This window comes from Eublepharis macularius, chromosome 3 (genome assembly GCF_028583425.1).
Source record: "Eublepharis macularius isolate TG4126 chromosome 3, MPM_Emac_v1.0, whole genome shotgun sequence".
Lineage (NCBI taxonomy): Eukaryota > Metazoa > Chordata > Lepidosauria > Squamata > Eublepharidae > Eublepharis > Eublepharis macularius.
Genome location: NC_072792.1, coordinates 19,117,018 through 19,135,772, shown reverse-complemented (window position 1 = coordinate 19,135,772; position 18,755 = coordinate 19,117,018). Strand labels below are relative to the sequence as shown.

The following is an 18,755-nucleotide window of genomic DNA, read 5'->3' as shown; positions in this document are numbered from 1 at the left end:
CAGATAGTCCTTACATTTCCTCCAATCAGTTAGAAATTCATTTGGATTTTGCTCCCTCAACTTCCTTGTCATTTTGTCCATCTCCGCCATGTACAGCAGTTTTTGAATTAGAGATGTTTCTAATCTTAGCTTGCTTTCATTGCAACGTTTTGCATGGTAAGTTTCACAAAGCAGATCTCTTTATTAAATAAGGAACAAGTGTCAGAAATCAAACAGGTGCTCATTAAACTTATTAAGCACAATCGACCTGATAGCAAGCTTCACAGTACTTTGATCTTACATTTCACAGTGATTTACATGTGTACCATACATTCTGCTTTGGTCTTTTGTTTCAAGTTTCATTTTCTTGCAAGTTGCGTTGCAGTTACTACATTAGCTCCTGAGAATAGTAAAAGTGCATAACAGTGATAGAAGGCACATAAGGTTACATAAAATCTCTTTCATTAAATCCATTTCCCACACTTTCAAGAGTCAAGCATATACCCCAGAAATATCCTGGACTTGAATCTTGCTGTTCTTCTGTGTATTTATTCATTTAATACACTTCTCTGCAAAGGTCCCCCGCCCATTTTGTTCCTGTAATGAGCTATGGCATTGATCCCAAAGAACAGTCTTGCTAATGGGAGTCATTTCCTCTCTATGCACGGAGCTTTCCCCTGATACAGAAGAATGCCACCTACAGACGAGCCTCTTACCTCTGTGGAAAGTGCCACTGTTAATGGAGTAGATCTACGGGATCCAACCACATGTGAGTTAGGCAAGAGTGATTGGCCCAAGATCACCTGATAAACGTCATGGCTGTGAAACAATTTTAACTTGTGGTTGTTGTGTGTTTTCCGGGCTGTATTGCCGTGGTCTTGGCATTGTAGTTACTGACGTTTCGCCAGCAGCTGTTTCGCCAGCGAAACGTCAGGAACTACAATGCCAAGACCACAGCAATACAGCCTGGAAAACCCACAACAACCATCGTTCTCCGGCCGTGAAAGCCTTCGACAATACAATTTTAACTTGTGTTTTCCTCAGTTTCAACACAGCAGCACCTGATAAAGTAAGTTCATGTGCTCAAAATTTAAGCCGATGATTGAATTAACTCATAATTTGAGCCTTACAAAACACAAGTATTTCCGAGGTGATGGGGGTATTATAATCCTTCATCAAAAATTCTACAACAATTCAGCTTTCTTCATATCTTATTGAGTTGCACATTTTCTGACATGAATAGGAAATCAGCAACAATACCACTGTAAGTTAGCTTTCCTCCCCTACAAAACTGGTCAACTGATCCCTTACCCCACCATACCTTTTTCCTTAGCTTTCTCTCTGCACCTAATCCAACATGCAAGAAGATAATTGTTTCCTCCATTTCACTGGGACTCTGAATTTTCACTTTCATTCAGAATCACCAGATCCAAAGTTGGAATGGAAGTATGGCATTGGAATAAATAGGCAAAACCCAGCTTGGAACACATTTTTCCTCCTGGAGTTTGGCATGGCCAGTGCGTGGGCCTGGTAATCCAAAACTGAATTGCTTTCTGACAAGGGGACACTCAAGAGTAGGGAGATGCAATATTAGCCGGGAAGTGTAGTTTAAAAAGACAGAGCCTGAGGAGATTGCTCTTCAGAGGGTTTGTTAATTTCATTTCGTCTTCCTGAAGGCTCTGTCAATTTCACCTCCCCTTTGAGGAGGTGAAGATGAAATTAACAAACCCTTTAGTTCAAAATGAGAGAGAAAATGTAGCATTGGCTTCTGTGCGGAACTGTATTTCTGATACAGCGCAACAAAGCTGGAGCCTGAAGAGGATATTCTTTTTAAGGTGTCTCGTTTAAGGATGCTTTTAAATGTACACTTCTAAACATACCTGCAGGCTTATTTTGTTCTGTCATCCTGCTGAATGTTTTTAAAGTAAGATCAAAGCAGATGAGTGTATAACTAGGAAATCCCTTATTAAATACTCAGTTGTTGGAAGAAAGAGTCCCAGTGGCATATATTCTGCTTTACTAAGTGCAATAGTAATGGGTACGTTGCCTTTTGAAAAGATACAGTACTTAGATGAATATGAACAGTAATTGTATAGTACTGGTGATTTGAACATTTAAATATGGATGGAAATTTTAAATAAAAATAATTACCATTAATGTAATTGAGCACTTGAACTATTTAGTCTTTTCTCCACCCAATTCCAGTGCATTTTTAAAAATATACATAGATTAGTGCGGGAGCGCTATAGCATTGTAAGAATAGGTGTAGTAGGTTCTCTGAATTTCCAGCTTTCATTTTTGTTATAGAAGTTTTTAGCCCCTTCCATTGCAGAGATATGCCTTTTCTCTTATATATCTGCAATGGAAGGAGCTAGAGACTTAAATAATAATAATAATAAAGCTGGAAATTCAGAGCATCTGCTGCATCTGTCATTATAAGTAGAGGTGGGCACGATCCAAAAAAAATTAACGATCCAGCTGATCGTGGATCGGCGCCTGCGACAATCCCGAATTAATGATCCACACCGAGCATCTCCCGTTCCTGATCCGTAGATCATGGATTGTGGATCATGGAGGACAAAGTGGGGCACGCTGCTATTCCCAGCTATGTGGGAAGGTGGGTGGTGGTGGCGGCCGCTGGGCATGGCGGGCATGCGGAGATGGCAATGAGCTGCCTCCCCTCAGAGCTGCCTATCAGGGCTTGCAGGGATGAGATTGGAGTGCCCATGGCTACAGAACACCCTCTTCCCCCTCCCTCCCCTGGCTGTCTTCTCCCAACTGGTGACTGCCTTGCTGCTCCATGGTTGGAAGGAAGCCCTGCTGATCAAGGAAAGCTGGGCTTCCATTCGGGTTTCCAGGGCGACAGAAGGAGGGCAAACGCAGCTCAGGCATTCCCCTGGCTCCATTGCCAGGGGAATAGATTGCTGGCGCTTGAGTGTCTGGCTTCCCAATCTGAGCCTGATCGCCCCGATCCGGGCCCCTCCCGATCGCTGAATCATTGGCCATGGACGATCATGATCCGCTGGTTCACGATCACACGATCACCAGTATCGTGGGTTTTTTTCAATCATAATGCGGATCGTGCCCATCTCTAATTACAATGCTATAACGCTATAGTGATTTTATGCCATTTTTTTAAAATGCAAAAGCCTTGGTTCCCCAGGGGAGAGGGGTAGCCATTTCCTATGCCAGAAAAAGTGGGATTGTTTAAAACGGCCACAGAAAGTTCACAAGCAGATGTAAATGCTGTTTGAAACGGCAACCCCTACCCCATTTTTTTTTACAAAGTAGGGGCAGCAACGGATAACAACTGAGTTGTTATAAAATGTAAAAGGGGCCTAAAATTGCAGCGCGTTCTGCCCCCAGAGTGCAGCTACCATCCAATCACAGCATGCTTCACTCACTCCTCCAGCCCTTCTTGCATTAGCAGCCTGCATGTCAAACCACAGAGACACACATTTAAAACCCCACATTCTGTAGCAGAAATAAAATACACTAAGAATTTACATGGCAAAGCATTATAGGTGGCGCGAAAGACCTCTGGAGTCCCTGGAGAGCCACTGACTTTGATGGACCAGTGGTTTGATTCGATATGATTAATTAATTAAATTAAATTTGTTGAATTTCTAACCCGACCTCCCCGTGAGTGGGCTCAGAGCGGGTAGCAACATCATTAAAATACAATACAATAAATACAATATACAATTAATAGTATAGTACTAAGTACAAAATACAGTTTAAAACCATAAACCATCCAACAGCAGCAAGGTAATAAAACAATATACCTCTTCTACAACTGAGAAGGGTAGGCCAGACAGGTTATAGATGTATGAGAAGTCGTATAAGGTTGGGGAACTTCTCACTTACAAACAATGAATCACCTAGCAGAAACACCAGCACAGGTACCAAACCCTGCAACAGACCCAGATGCCAGCTCTGCCCTCATATCTACCCAGGAAATACAATTACAGGACCCAATGGTGTCAACTACACTGTCTCTGGCTCTTTCAACTGCTCATCCTCCAATCTGATATATGCCCTCATGTGCCAACAATGTCCATCTGCTCTGTACATTGGACAAGCCAGCCAACCTCGGTACAAAAGAATAAATAAACACAAATCTGACATTAAAAATGGCAACATCCAGAAACCAGTGGAAGAACACTTCAATCTTCAGGACATTCCATCAAGGACTTAAAGGTCACTATAGTTCAACAGAAACCTTTCAAAAACAGAATCCAAGGGGAAGCTGCTGAATTGGAATTCATATGTAAATTTGACTCAGTCAGGCTTGGATTGAATAGGGACTATGAATGGTTATCTCATTATCAGAAGTAACTGATTTCATTATCAGAAGCCAACTGATCCCATTATCAGAAGCTACTGATTGCATCTACTCCCCCCTCCCCTCTCCACCTATATATCTGACCAGTTTCTTCCTACCCTCCATGCATCAGACAAAGAGAACTGTGACTCTTGAAAGCTTTGCTACAGTAAAGTTGGTTAGTCTTAAAGGTGCTACTGGACCCTTTTCTATTTTGCTACTACAGGCTAACATGGCTAACTCCTCTGGATCTATCTCCACCTTACAGGCCCAGCGGAACTATAGTAAATCCCGCACCTTCGTAAGGCAGCTGCATGACCTCATGACCCCTCTTAGTTATCTTTTTGCTTTCTAAACTCTCTCAAGCCCCCCAAGTCTTTGGCCTTTCATTGTAGGGAAAACCCTGATAGTTTTGGTTGCCCTTCTTCTGTCTCTTCTGCTGCACCACAATCATAGAATCATAGAATCACAGAGCTGGAAGGGGCCATACAGACCGTCTAGTCTAACCCCCTGCCCAGTGCAGGATCAGCCTAAAGCATCCCTGAAAAATATTCATCCAGCCTCTTCTTGAAAACTGCCAGTGAAGGGGAGCTCACCACCTCCCTAGGCAGCTGATTCCACTTTTGAACTACTCTGACCATGAAGAAGTTTTTCCTAATATCCAGCTGGTACCTTTGTGCATGCAATTTAAGCCCATTGCTTCAGGTCCTACCCTCTGCTGCCAACTGGAACAGCTCCTTGCCCTCCTCCAAATGACAGCCTTTCAAATATTTAAAGAGAGTAATCAATCTCCTCTTCTCCAAACTAAGCATTCCCAAGGCCCTCAGCCTTTCCTCATAGGGCTCAGTCTCCAGACCAATAGTGTGACCACAATGGTACAAAGTATTCCAAACTCTGCATTATGAGGTGAGACTGTGCACATAGAAGCAGCCATGATTCTCAGTTACTGTGGTCAGGAAATGATGGCCCGAGTGCACCCCTCTCCTCATGAGGAGATAGCTACCATTCCATTGCTGATTTTGGGTGGCATATCGATTTTATTCAGGGATCTCACAATGGCACGTAATACGTTTTTGTGCACATAAAGAGAGATCTGCAGCCTTTCTCTCACACACCTGTGCTCTCTGTACCTGTCATAAAGATAGCCGCTTTACTAGTGTTTAACCAAAAATGTGCGCAAACTGTGTGCAAAGGTAGCAAACAAACTAATTAACAACAAAAAAGAATGATCTTTAAGAATAAAAAAAATAATGTGCACAATATTTTTAAATTTGTGGGTGCGATGGAAATGGGTGTGTTGTAAAAATGGTATGGTAATGTGTTTAGACAGATAATGCAGACAAATCTCCAATAATTTTAAAACAGTAAAAATAAAATTATTATATTTTACTATGGAGGATTTTTAAGTTGCTATCGCATTATTTTCCAAGCAAACTGCTATCTCATGTGGTAAATCTTTGGGATTACATTCATTCCGAGTCCAGTCTTACCATATGTGTGTTTAAAAAGGGGTCATATATATATATTTTTTTAAAGAAGCAATATTGGAATAGATCTCAGAATCTGATATTAGTTCAGATTATCAAATGGAATTTGATTTTCAGTGTTGAGCTGTCAACCAGTTTGGTGTAGTGGATTAAGAGCGCAGGACTCTAATCTGGAGAACCAGGTTTAATTCTTCACTCCTCCACTTGAAGCCAGCTGGGTGACCTTGGGTCAGTCACAGCTTCTAGGAGCTCTCTCAGCCCCACCCACCTCACAGGGTGTTTTGTTGCGGGGATAATAATAGCATACTTTGTAAACCACTCTGAGTGGGTATTAAGTCATCTTGAAGGGCAGTATATAAATCAAATGTTATAATTGCAATAGAAACTAATTGTATAAAATGTTTTCTTTAAATGTAATTAAATTTCCTGTATGGTATATTTCTGAATTTGGAAATCGTTTGGGCTGGTCTGAAGTCAAATGCCTGTAAGCAGTTTCATTATAAATTCTCAGAACACCATACATTATAACTATCCACATAAGACGGCCACATCCTAGTTCCTCTCATTTGGACAGTATAATTTGCATTTTATGCAAGCTGACTACTAATTATGCAAAGCAATACTTTGGGGTATTTCCTGCCTATTGTGTTGTGTCTACTCCTGGCCCAGACCGTAAGAGCTGGGGAAGAAGCAAGAGGAAAGACATTCACTCACATCGTGAAACCGTGGCCTTTCTTGACAGGAATTGTCTGCCTTTCTTCTCTCATTTTCGGTGTACAGAAAGGCATGTTTAGGAGAGGTGACAGGTTGCTGACCTTCCTCGTGCATTTTGCCTTCTTTTCTTTGCCAAGATTGAGAGTACACAAAAGGCGTGATTAGAGAGAGACATGGCAGGCTGCTGTGTCCTTCTGCCACAACACGCAGCACCTGCCCATCACATTACAAAAGAAGAAACTCTGAGGCTGGCAGAAAACTTCTTCTTTTTCTTCCCCTCCCAAATTTTGAAACAAACCCCGCCCCCCACCCTTTAACTGGGCCATTTCCACACGGATTACCTTGTTCCGAAAAACAGCAAAATCTTGTGCGAAATTTCGCGATAACAGTGTCTTCTCGTGCGATTTTGCGCAAGATTTCGCTGTTTTCTGGAACAAAGTAAGCCGTGTTGAAATGGCCCTGTTCTTTAGGTTGTAACAATTAGCCTTGCTTATAAGTAGAGATGGGCATGATCAGCATTATAATAGAAAAATACCCACGATAATGGCGTTCGTGCGATCGGGACCCAGCGGATTGGTGCAGTCCATGGTGACCGCTACAGCATTGGGGGGGGGCGCTTCATCAGGGGTTGATTCGGGCCATCAGGATCTGATCGGGGATGCAGACAATCAGGTGCCAGTAATCTATTCCCGGGGCAACGGAGCCAGGGGAATGCCTGAGCTGTGTTTGCCCTCCTTCTGTTGCCCTGGAAACCCGAATGGAAGCCCAGGTTTCCTTGATCAGCAGGGCTTCCTTCCAACCATGGAGCAGCAATACACTCACCACCAGTTGGGAGAAGGGACCCAGGGGAGGGAGGGGGAAGGGGATGTCCTGTAGCCATGGGCACTCCAAACGTTTTTTGCTTTTTAAAAAAACGCGGCTTTGTAGGAGGAATGGCTGTTTTTCTGTCTGTCACTCTCTGTTTTTAACCTGCTTTTAAAACACTGTATTTTGTGGGAAAACCTCATTCACGGCTCTGTGTGTGTGTTTAAAATATGCTTTTGGAAGACTAGCTGCTTGCTTTTAAAATTGGGTGGGGAGGAATGGAGGATTCTGTCCCTGCTTTTTTTTAAAAGCTGGCTGAAACGTGTTGACGGGGTGTCTCTCTCTCTCTATTTGGAGAGGCATGGACAGGTTAAAAACTCCCCCCCCATCTGCTCTAAGTGCGTGTGTGTGTGTGTGTGTATGTCCCCTCCCTGAGGGGAGGCAGCTCGTCATCGGGTTAAAAATTCCCCCCTCTAAGAGTGTGTGTGTGTGTGTGTGTGTGTGTGTGTGTGCAGGCGTGCGCACACGTGCGCGCGTGCACGCGTCCCCTCCCTGAGGGGAGGCGGCTCATTGCCTCTGTTCTAAGTGTGTGTGTGAACATCCCCTCCCTGAGGGGATGCCGTGCCCACTGGTCCCGGCAGTCGCCGCCACCACCCACCTTCCCACATAGCTGGGAACAGCGGGGCGCCCCTCCACTTTGGCCTCCCCGATCTGATCCACAGATCAGAAATGGGAGTTGATCGGTGTGGATCAGTGATTTGGGTTCATCGCCGGCGCGGATCCACAATCAGCTTGATCGGTAATTTTTTTTTTATCGTGCCCACCTCTACTTATAAGTAAATGGAATGGCCTCTTGATGAATATAAATATTTAAATCTCGGAAAGCTGTTTGAGAAGATGAAAAAACCTGTCTTGGATAATAACTGTATTTTGCACTGGGAGCCGGTCTCTGCCTTCCCACTGCAGGATCCCTTTTCACCCCACATGCTGCACTTGGAGGTCCAATGATCCTCACAGACAAAGATTTGGAGGCAGGGAACAAGTGGTACTGGCGGGAAAAGTAAGCTACTGTGAGTGCTGCACGTCTCATGAGGAATAGAATCCAGGCATGGTAGCTTCCCACATTACTATTGGCTGCTTCCTATCCTTCCTCTCAATTTACAATTATAATTTAATTAGATGAATCTTATCCAATAAATACATTCTTCTCCTCCTCCTCCTCCTCCTTCTTAATAGTACAGCAGTAAGCAGAGGCAGCTGTTTTATATCTGCTGAAGTCAACAGGCTTAGAAAGGTGAAACTCTGCTTAGAAACACGCTGTCAGGGCCTAAATTTATGAACATTTCTTGCTTAAAGACTATTAAAATGTCTCCTAGGCACAATGGGATAAAGAAAGTTCCTGTTGAATGGAATCAAGCTAGTTTTGTCACCCAAACAATGCACTGACCAAGAATAAAGCAGATCTTTTCCAGACTGGGTTTTCTTCATCGGTTCATCAATTTCTCTCCAGACTTTGGTGCTGTCTTTCACCTTTCCCTTCATTCCCCTGCATCCTGGTTGGTTGAACAATAACCAATAAAGGGTTTTTTTCCTGATTTTTTTTTAAATAGTATAGCAGCCTTGCAACCTTGCAATGTAGGTGCCATTAAAAAGACTCCCCCCCTTGTAAATTTCCTCAGCAATCAACTGAGGAAACTAAGTCCTCAGCAGAAGGACTGAGGAAATTGAGGACTTCACAGCCAACCAAATGAGAAAACTGACGAGTCCTCAAAGCCTGCAACAGAATTGGGGCATTTTCCTAGTACAGAAATAAAAAACAAACAAACAAAAGATGTAGATGGGCCTTCTCTAGAGCATGATTTGATGCATTCCCCTCTGCAGTTTTGTACGGGAGATTCTTCTGCCTGCCTTTGCAGCAGCGTCGTTGTCCCTGTTCAAATAAAGTGGTAGAAAATATCACACACATATTTTTGCACTGCAAATTCGATCAAGAAGAAAGGAGACAATTAATTATCCCAGTACTCTATAGATTTAAACCATTAGAGTATTATATGGATTTTAGTCCTGAAACCCTTCGGGTATATCTTTTAGAGGATAGCCAGAGAACTGTATCTTACACAGTTGCAAAATTCTGTGTGACAGTACTCAGGAAGCAGAATCACTTGACAAAGGAAACATCAAATGCTGGGAAGTGAATTAACAAAGTGAGTGAGTTTTACTGTTAGATATATATACATATATATATACATTATCTTTTATGTATTTACCCACTTTAAGTATTTAAAAACTGCTCTTTTTATCTGTACTTTACTTGTCTGGTCTTGTGACCGTAATAAACCTTTGATTGATTGATTGATTGATTGATTGATTGATTGATTGATTGATTGATTGATTGATTGATTGATTGATTGATTGATTGATTGATTGATTGATTGATTGATTGATTGATTGATTGATTGATTGATAAAAACAAACACCACTTTGGTTCAACTCTCTCAAAGTGTACAATTAATGAATCAAAGAAATATGGAGCCAAAAACAACAAATAAAGCAGATCTAGTCCTCATGGGCTGAATACACAGAAAGCACAATGGAAAGTTCACATGCTGGTGAAATGGGTGTTGAATTAATTTGTTATGAGGGCAAGATCTGACACGAATGTCACTTTGTCAGGTCGGGGCATGTATACCATAAAATTTAATGCCATGTAGCAGAAATATAAACTTTGTAAAGGACACAGGCAAACCCAATTAATGATTTTATTTTTTACTCAAATTACAAGCATGCTTAAAACATTAACAGTGAAATCCTAAGCAGAGTGACTCCAGTCTACGCCTATTGATTTCAGTGGGCTTAGACTTGAGTAACTCCACTTAGGATTTCACTGTAAAACTCTTACAGACAAGCCAGAGTCAGAAAAGCCAGCTAAGTGGGCAAGTTCTCCATATAGAGGTCTCTGTTCTTCCCCCCCCTTTCTGTCCTGTATACCTTCAACTGCCTTCCAAAACACCAGCATCACATCCCTTCCTTCCCTCCTTGGAATCCACCTTTTCTTTGATATCACCCTGATTCCCAGTCCCTAACTCGAACAAAGCTGATTACAATGAAACCAGTGTCCTTCCTCTGCCTTCATCCCTTTCTTACCTCCTCCTTGCCTCTTTTAAATGGTAAGGTCCTTGGGGAAAGGACCTGTTTTTGCAGATGTTGTTCTTTAAATATAGTTGCCAACTCCCTGTCAATTTGGGGGGAGAGGTGTGGAGCCTGAAGAAGTCGAGGTTGGGGGAGGGAAGGCACCTCAGTGGGGTATAATGCCATAGAATCCAACCTCCATTGTTCTAGGGGGAGCTGATCTCTGTGGCCTGGAGATCAGTCGTAATTCTAGAAGACTGCCATCTCCCACTGGAGGTTGGCAACCCTATCTGTAAAGCACTGTATGCCCTGATGGTGTTCTATCAACAATGGAAGTAAAAAAAAAAAATCCAAGGTGAGCTGCACTCCCCATGTCCAAAAGCAACTATCCTTTGGTCTAGGGCAGCACACTAGAGGGAAACCTGTGCCATTCCCTCCCAGCTGGTCACAGGTTATTCCAGATTTTCCAGCCATGTTGGGACTGGAAGCCAGGAGCCAGGAGCTCAGTCAGCAAGCTTCGAAGTGGCACATTCTCACCTCTCATAATCGGATCCCACATGAGTTCTTTACTCACGTGATCGAGTGGAGTGCAAGTGGAGTGCAAGTAAACAGGGAGGGATACATGTTCACTTGCCGTTCACTTGCCATTCAAGTGTAATTCGTCACTTCTAGCTTGGCCTTCAAAAGCAAACCCCATGAAGGTTTTTAGTGATTTCCGAAGTCTCCAGAGGCTGAGAATGCCCCTTCCAAAACTTTTCTGTTTTGGGCACCGCAGAGGTACATGGGCGTGAGAAGGCAAGAATAATGCCGTGCTGCCAGAGGCTTCACCCCCCCCCCCAATTATTATGTGTGTGTGTGTGTGTCCCTTTCTCTCCAGGCCTTGTTGACTTTCTCTTGAGGAGGCCTAGGAAGGCAACTGTGGCAGGAGATACCCTTAGGAATGAGGAAAGTGGGTGGTGGGAGAAGGATGTATCTTCCATCCTTGCCTCTCCATTGGGTGGTCTTGGTGACAGGAAGGGAATGAAGAGAAGCCAGGGAGGGAACTGTCTTCCTGGGTGCACAGAGGAGAGGTAGGAGGGGGCAGAAGCTGTCACTATTGAGCTACTGAGTTCAGCCACAGATGTACCGGGGACTAGGATGCACCAAGATGGGAAGACAAGAGCTGGGGAAGCAATAAAACAATCTCACTGCACGTGCCCTGCCCACACCCCAGATCAGCCTCCAGCCTCCTGTATTTTTCCTTAGTTGCTTGAATGCCTGATAAGAATCCTGGAGTTATATATAAAAAGAGTACAGAAATATACACATAATCCAGTAGTTTATAACGAGTAAGATCATATTGGATATATAAAACTACAAGAGTATTTTGACATTCTAGAGAAGCTGAAGTTCAGCTACAGTATTTGGAAAGGTTGGGCTTTGCTTACAGCCACAAAAGGTTGGACTTGGATTTCAGGCACTAACTTCATTAACTGAAGCTCAACTGTGATAACATTGAAGAAGATGAACAATGCCTTCAGATGAGAACTTCAGCAGCATATGTGCATTTTAGCGTAGGCATTAGTCACAAAGAGGGGGAGAACTAGCTACAGACCAGCACAATACAGTCATTCCGACCAATTATTTCCTTGTCTGTTCAAAAATAAACATGCTAGTGATATACATATAGATAGATCTAAATACACAAAATATATGCACAATGTATATAGGCTTGGATCCTTCTGAAAACATCCACTGATGGACTTCCTTGCCTCTCCTCTACCCTATGGATGTCCAAAATACTGAACACCCAGGTTGGGGTAAATCAGTGAACACCCCCCCTCCTTTTGCAGAAACTTCTGCAGCATCCAACCTATAGATTAAGCACTGATTGAATATCTTTATTTAAAATTTTCTAAGTTACCTCGAAGGCACATGCTTTGATAAGCTATTACAATCAATTATTGCAAAATACATTATAAATTCTTTAGAGATGTAACATGTGGGAAAGAACAGCTAACTTAAAACTTTTCATAGGGAGCAGGGCCGGATCGATGGGGGGGGGCAGGGGGGAGTCTGCCCCCAGCGCCGCCAAAGAGGGGGTGCCAGGCGCAGTTGCCAGCCCCGGGAGCGCGCCTGGGGAAAGGCGAACGGTGCAGGTGGCCTCCCAGGCACCCACACTGCCTTTTGCCTTTCCTGCAGGACAAGGGGCGGCCGGCTTGCGGGAAAGGCAAAAGACAGCGTGAGTGGCTGGGAGGCCGCCCGCGCCGTTCGCCTTTCTCCAGGACAAGGGGCACACCGCAAGCCGGCTGCCCCTTGTCCTGGGGAAAGGCAGAAGACAGTGTGGGTGGCTGGGAGGCCGCCTGTGCCATTAGCCTTTCCCCAGGACAAGGGGTGCACCGCAAGCTGGCTGCCCCTTGTCCTGGGGAAAGGCAAAAGACAGTGCGGGTGGCTGGGAGGCCACCCACGCCGTTCGCCTTTCTCCAGGACAAGGGGCGTGCCACAAGCCAGTCGCCCTTTGTCCTGCGGGGCAGGTGAACGGCGCGGGCAGCCTCCAAGCCACTCGCGCTGCCACCAGCTCTGCAGCGCGCCAGGACAGTGGGCTTGCTGCAGGGGCGGGGGGTGCCCCAGCGTGATGTCACGGGAGTGACGTCATCACGTAGCGCCAGGAGTAGAGCCTGGCTATGGTTGCCCTGGGTGCTGCCAACCATAGATCCAGCCCTGATAGTGAGCATATCTTTATTAAAGATGGCGTCTTAATATCTTTCCAAATCAAATCGGGTGAACAATCATTTCACAATTCCATGTTTATAGTGAAAAAGGGGGAAAAAACAATTTTCCTCTCTATTAAAATGGGAGAACAAATAATCAATAGGAAAACTTAAGACTGAAGCTAGAAAAATTTCTTTTAGGATTCCATTCTTCTTAAGAACGTATTACTGATAAAAATTTCCACCTCTATACTTTGAGTAAAGACTGAAATATTTTGGGTGTTTTCTTTTCTTCTTTGTAGGAGAACATAATGGAAGTTATTAGAAATCAAGAATTTTTACTGTTGCCAGCAGATGAACTCCATAAACTTCTTGCCAGTGATGATGTGAATGTTCCTGACGAAGAAACCATTTTCCATGCCTTAATGATGTGGGTCAAATATGACATGCCAAGGAGATGTAATGACCTAAGTATGTTACTTGCCTACATCAGATTGCCGCTTCTTCCACCACAGGTATTGTCCTTTAGTTCTGTATAAGATGATCTTATATATTTTACCCATATTCTCTCTTTTCTAAAATGTTTGTTTTTCTAAAATACTCAGTGAAGATACTCCAGAATGGCTATCCCCTATTCTTCCTTTCCCCCCTCCTCCTCTATTTCTTTTCTTGGACAATAAATAACAATACAGCCAGAAAGAAGGCTTATAGAAGCAACAAATTACGCAGCATTGAAAACAATAGTTGTTGAGACTGAAAATAGTTAGTAATATTAATGGCACAGGCTAATATGTTTAACAAAGAATTATTAGTGTGCAAAAAATAGGATATTTACAATGCAATTTTAAGCAAAGTTATTCCCTTCTAAGTAGGAACGTATGTTCAACAGGTTGATTTACTGTATTCATTACTAATGCAGTTTGGTGCAATTGGCTTTCATACATGCACATTCTTACACAGCCCAAATGAGCCCATCTTTGCGGCATAACTGCCCCACTCAGCAGGCCAGTTTGGTGTAGTGGTTAAGAGCACAGGACTCTAATCTGGAGAGCTGGGTTTGATTCCCCACTCCTCCGCTTGAAGCCAGCTGGGTAGCCTTGGGCTAGTCACAGTTCTTTGAAGTTCTCTCAGCTCCATCCACCTCACAGGGTGTTTTTTTGTGGGAATAATAATGACATTCTTTGTAAACCACTCTGAGTGGGCATTAAGTTGTCCTGAAGGGTGGTATATAAATCAAATGTTATTATTATTATATTATTAAATAGGCAATTAGATTATTCACAAAGTAAATGCTGTGTTTCAATAAAATTCTGCTCTTTTTTTAAAAAAAAATTATTGGAATTAGAAATATTTTGTCATTTATAACAATCAAATTACTTTAATATTCCAGTTCTAACCCCCTCCCTTCCCCCCCCGTTTGTTGACTTCCAACAGTTTTCCAACCCTTTGTCTATTCTTCCCCTACTCATTTCAACTTATTTTGTCAATTAAACATATACTTTCACACTCTTCTAAGCTAGTCTATTATAACACAGTGCTAAGTCAGTTTCCCTTCACTTATCAACTAACTAATACATTCCTGGCATGTTATTCAATAGTAATAATACTGGTAATATTCTCAATATCCTGTACTCTAACTTATTCATTCTAATGTCATCAATATGGGACAAACAATTTATCCCTCCCTATACATAACTTGAGTACTCATAAGTGATGAATACATTTATAAGTCAACCAATTTAACTTATACTCTATATGTTACTCTTTACTTCCTCTTATATCTCTTATCTTTATAACATAAAGTCAATCAATTTGACTCATATTCTACACATTTCTAAATATAACTATAAACACAATATACATTCGACATAAGTCAATCAATTTGACCCATGTTCTGCACATTTCTAAATACCGCTATAACCAAAAATACCTTCAGCATAAGTCAATCAATTTAACCTATATTCTATATGCTACTTCTCATCCCCCCCTTCTTGTATTCATGAATTTTAATTCTGTTAATTCTCAATTACACCCCATCTGCAATAAAATTCTGCTCTTTGATGGTCAACTAAGTAGTCTTGATTGGTGCTTATGGCTGCCAGTCAGTTTGGATTGGCAGCATCTTTGCATACATGCAGTTTTGGGCCATTTTCACACTGCTTACTGGTCATGGGACATCATGCCAAGCTCCCGGAACGACAGCGTCTTCTTAGCACGATTTCACTCGAGAACTGCAATTCTCGTGTGAAATTGCACCAGGAAGACTCTGTCATTCCAGGGGCTTGGCAAAATGTTCCGTGGCCAGTAAGCAGTGTGAAAATGGCATTGGAAAAACCTGCTGCAAACCGGTTTGGCAGACATTCAAAACTGCTTGGCACAAACTGAACGGACTGAGTGATTGTCTCGCATCTGATCACTTCCTTTGACCTCAGCAACTTCGACCACTGAATGTGTTCTCAGCACAATTCACAGCATCCCGACTCCTAAGTTCACTGAGGTGAATGGGTTTAGAAGGGTTGCACTAGTATTCAGGATATTACAGACTGCGGCATCAGTTTAAAGCTCTCCTGATGAAGTTATCCAGGTTCTTTCCAAACATTTTCTTCCCTGACCTTGAGAGGTGAAGCCCATCATGTGCCAGAATGCCTTCTCTGAGAAAACATGCCATGGCCCCAGAACCCAAAGTGCTCTTGCCAGCACCACCACCTTAGCCAACGATTCACCTCAAGTATAGTCTGCTCCCTTCACATTCCTCTTCATCTGACAGGAAGGATAGAAGAGAATACCAATGTCTTCAACTGCCTTCCAAGAGCTTCATCATCCTCTTTAATTCTTGTGATGGTATTCTCAGCTGTGTCATTTGTTCCCAAGTGAACCAGCACAAATGGGTACTGATCAGTCAGTCTGATCGGTTTTGGCAGTCAGTCTGTAATATCCTGAATTCTGGCCCCTGGCAAGCAACACATCTCTCGGAGTAGGGGATCTGGCTTGGACAACTGACGTTCCATACCCTTGAGCAGTGAATCCCCAACGACTACCACTTTACATTTTCTTCCACTTCCATGTGGCCCCATGCCTTCTTCACTCCCTCCTCGAGGTCTTTGTGGTTCTCCTTCCACTCTCGTCTCCATCACCATCTCAAGCACCTCAAAACAATTCTTGAGCTCCAGTGGACAAGAGTGTCATCTTAGTCTACGTCTTCCAGCTTGTACTGCAGAACTGAGAGGAGGCTCAGAAGGGAGATCGACTCTTCCTTCTTCTCTTTGACTTACTTCTTCATGCTTGACCAGAGCCCGCAGGCTCTTGTCAATAAAATCCTCCCTTTCCTTGATTTCCTGAAGAGTGGTGATCCTCTCCTCCAGACTCTGAATCTTCTCCTCCAAAAGCCTGATCAGCTTACACTTCTGACAAGTGAAATCCATCTTCTCTTCCAGGAGGAAAACAAACATGGCACATTCCATGCAGGTGACGCGAAAGGGGCCTTCTGTTGACATCATCACCTTCCAAATATATTCCAGGAGTACTCTGAGCAATTTCAGGGCACACATGCAAAAAGGCAGAAAAACACACACAAAAATACCCCTTAACCTTCTAGCAGCAGCTCACCACATGTTCACCACTCCTAGCCTCAGCCCAGCTGTCTCACCTCTGCTTCTGGTGAGGAGGAACCTTTTGTTTCAAATGGTCATTTCCTGCCAAGCACCACAGAGCTCAGCAAAGTGGGGGGCAGGGCTTGTAATCAACAGCAACTCACTCAGCCCTCAACAGCCCCCAAAACACAAACAGCCCCAAACAGAACTTAAACAGAACCAGTTTCTAGCAAGGTACAAGAACCCACTCACCATCAGCTTCTCACACAGCAACTAGGAAAGAAAGGCAGAAAGACCAACCCCCCCCCCCCAAACCCTTAACTTCTTGCAGCAGCTCACCATATGCTCTCCACTCCTTGTCAGTACTAGAGATGGGCACAAACAGCAATACAGACTAAAAAAAGCCACGGACAGCCCAATCAGCTGTTCGTAAACAAGCTGTTCATGAGGCCCCATTCTAAATGAACAGGTGGTCATTGCAAGCCTCGTTCGTTGCTGATTGTCAAGCCAGACAGTCTGGCACCTGCAATCAATTCCCATGGCAACTCAGGCAGGGATGGTCTGAACTCTGTCTGAACTCCTGCTGTTTCCCTGGAAACCCCAATCTAAGCCCAATTTAGCTTGATAGGCAGGTCTTCCTTTCAAGTGTGGAGCTCCAAATTTGTTACAAGGAAGAAAAGAGCTTGGGGGAGGGGGGCTTCCAGATCTGGTTTTGTAGACAGTGAGGGAGAGACAGCTGCTGTTGCCATTTTGATAGAGTGCATTGGAGCTTGAATTTTCTTTGTGTGTGGTGGGATAGGGATCTACCTCTTCAAGTTCCAGGGCTGCTGCCAGGCTCTGGGGCCAAGCTATTATTTATTACTGGTACCTTTCCTTCTGCCTGCTCAGGTAAAGTTTCTGGGAGTGGTGTGGTAGGGATCCTTCAGGTTCCAGGGCTGCTGCCAGGCTTTGGGGCCAAGCTATTATTTATTATTGGTTCATTTCCTGCTGCCTGCTCAGGTAGGGTTTCTGGGTGTGGTAGGGATATTGATGGCTGGAGGAGAACCTGCTGGTCCCCACAAACAACAAACATGTTCATGAACAGGTCATGTTCATCAATGTTTGTTGTTTGTGGATGGCAACAAACAATGAACACCATGTTCAGTTTTTTCTGTTTGTGCCCATATCTAGTCAGTACTATCAATAGTATGAGGAAACTTCTGTTGAACAGTTTAATATCACTAGGATTGCAGGACTTCCGGTTTGGGATCCATGGAGGTCTAATGCAGCTCTAAGTGCTGAGCTGACCGGGCTGCCGTTTCAACGGCCGGCGGGGCAAAAAGACCCCTGCGGCCAACTGTTCTCAGGCGGAGAACAGGCATAGAACGCTTAAGTACCTCAGGGCGCGTTGATCTCGGGCGAGGGGGGGTCCTGTGCAATGGACTCTCTCCTGACCCTTGAGGTCCCACCCGAAGACAGGTCGGCTAAAATCTCTGCAGCAGTCCTGGAGCCAATGCGGTTGGCATAAAACCTACATGCCCAAGCCTCAACAGGGACAAGAAGAATTGATGGGAATCTGAGATTGAAACAGCGATTACAACCCATGAAAAGTGTCTGAGAAGGTAAAGATCACTATCTCTGGAAACGGGACAGATTACTTAGAGTAATGAAGCATTAAAGTAGACTTTTAAACTGCAACAGATTGATTATAAGGAGGGGAGGATCCGGCAAGAACTGTTTTAGAAAAAGGACTAAGTTAAACGGAGTAAGTAAAGAAATTGGACTATTGTTTTACATACCTGTGGTTTCAAAGAGATATCAGGCTGTGAGAAAGTTTTACCATCGCGAGAACTGCTGTGGGAAGTCAGGAAACAGGAAGTACGTAACAGTGATAGAGTTGCTGGAGAGAAGCGGCCCATGCCGGGTGACAGGAAGAAGGGAATCGCCATTTTTGAAAGGGGAAGAGCTGCGGCTTCAGCGGGAGAGGAAGTAAGCCATATTGGATTACAAAAACCATAGAGGAACCATAGAGAAAAGTCGCCTGACATTTTGGACTCTT

The 18,755-nt window shown here is 43.7% G+C and overlaps 1 protein-coding gene across 1 annotated transcript in view; it reads left to right on the top strand.

The window, feature by feature from the left end:
* KLHL1 (kelch like family member 1) overlaps positions 1-18,755 on the top strand; it is a 282,888-nt gene that overhangs the window by 137,086 nt on the left and 127,047 nt on the right. The window contains exon 5 of the mRNA XM_054974105.1: positions 13,430-13,642. Within this exon, the coding sequence (XP_054830080.1) occupies positions 13,430-13,642 (213 nt within the window). The remainder of the gene's footprint in view (positions 1-13,429; positions 13,643-18,755) is intronic.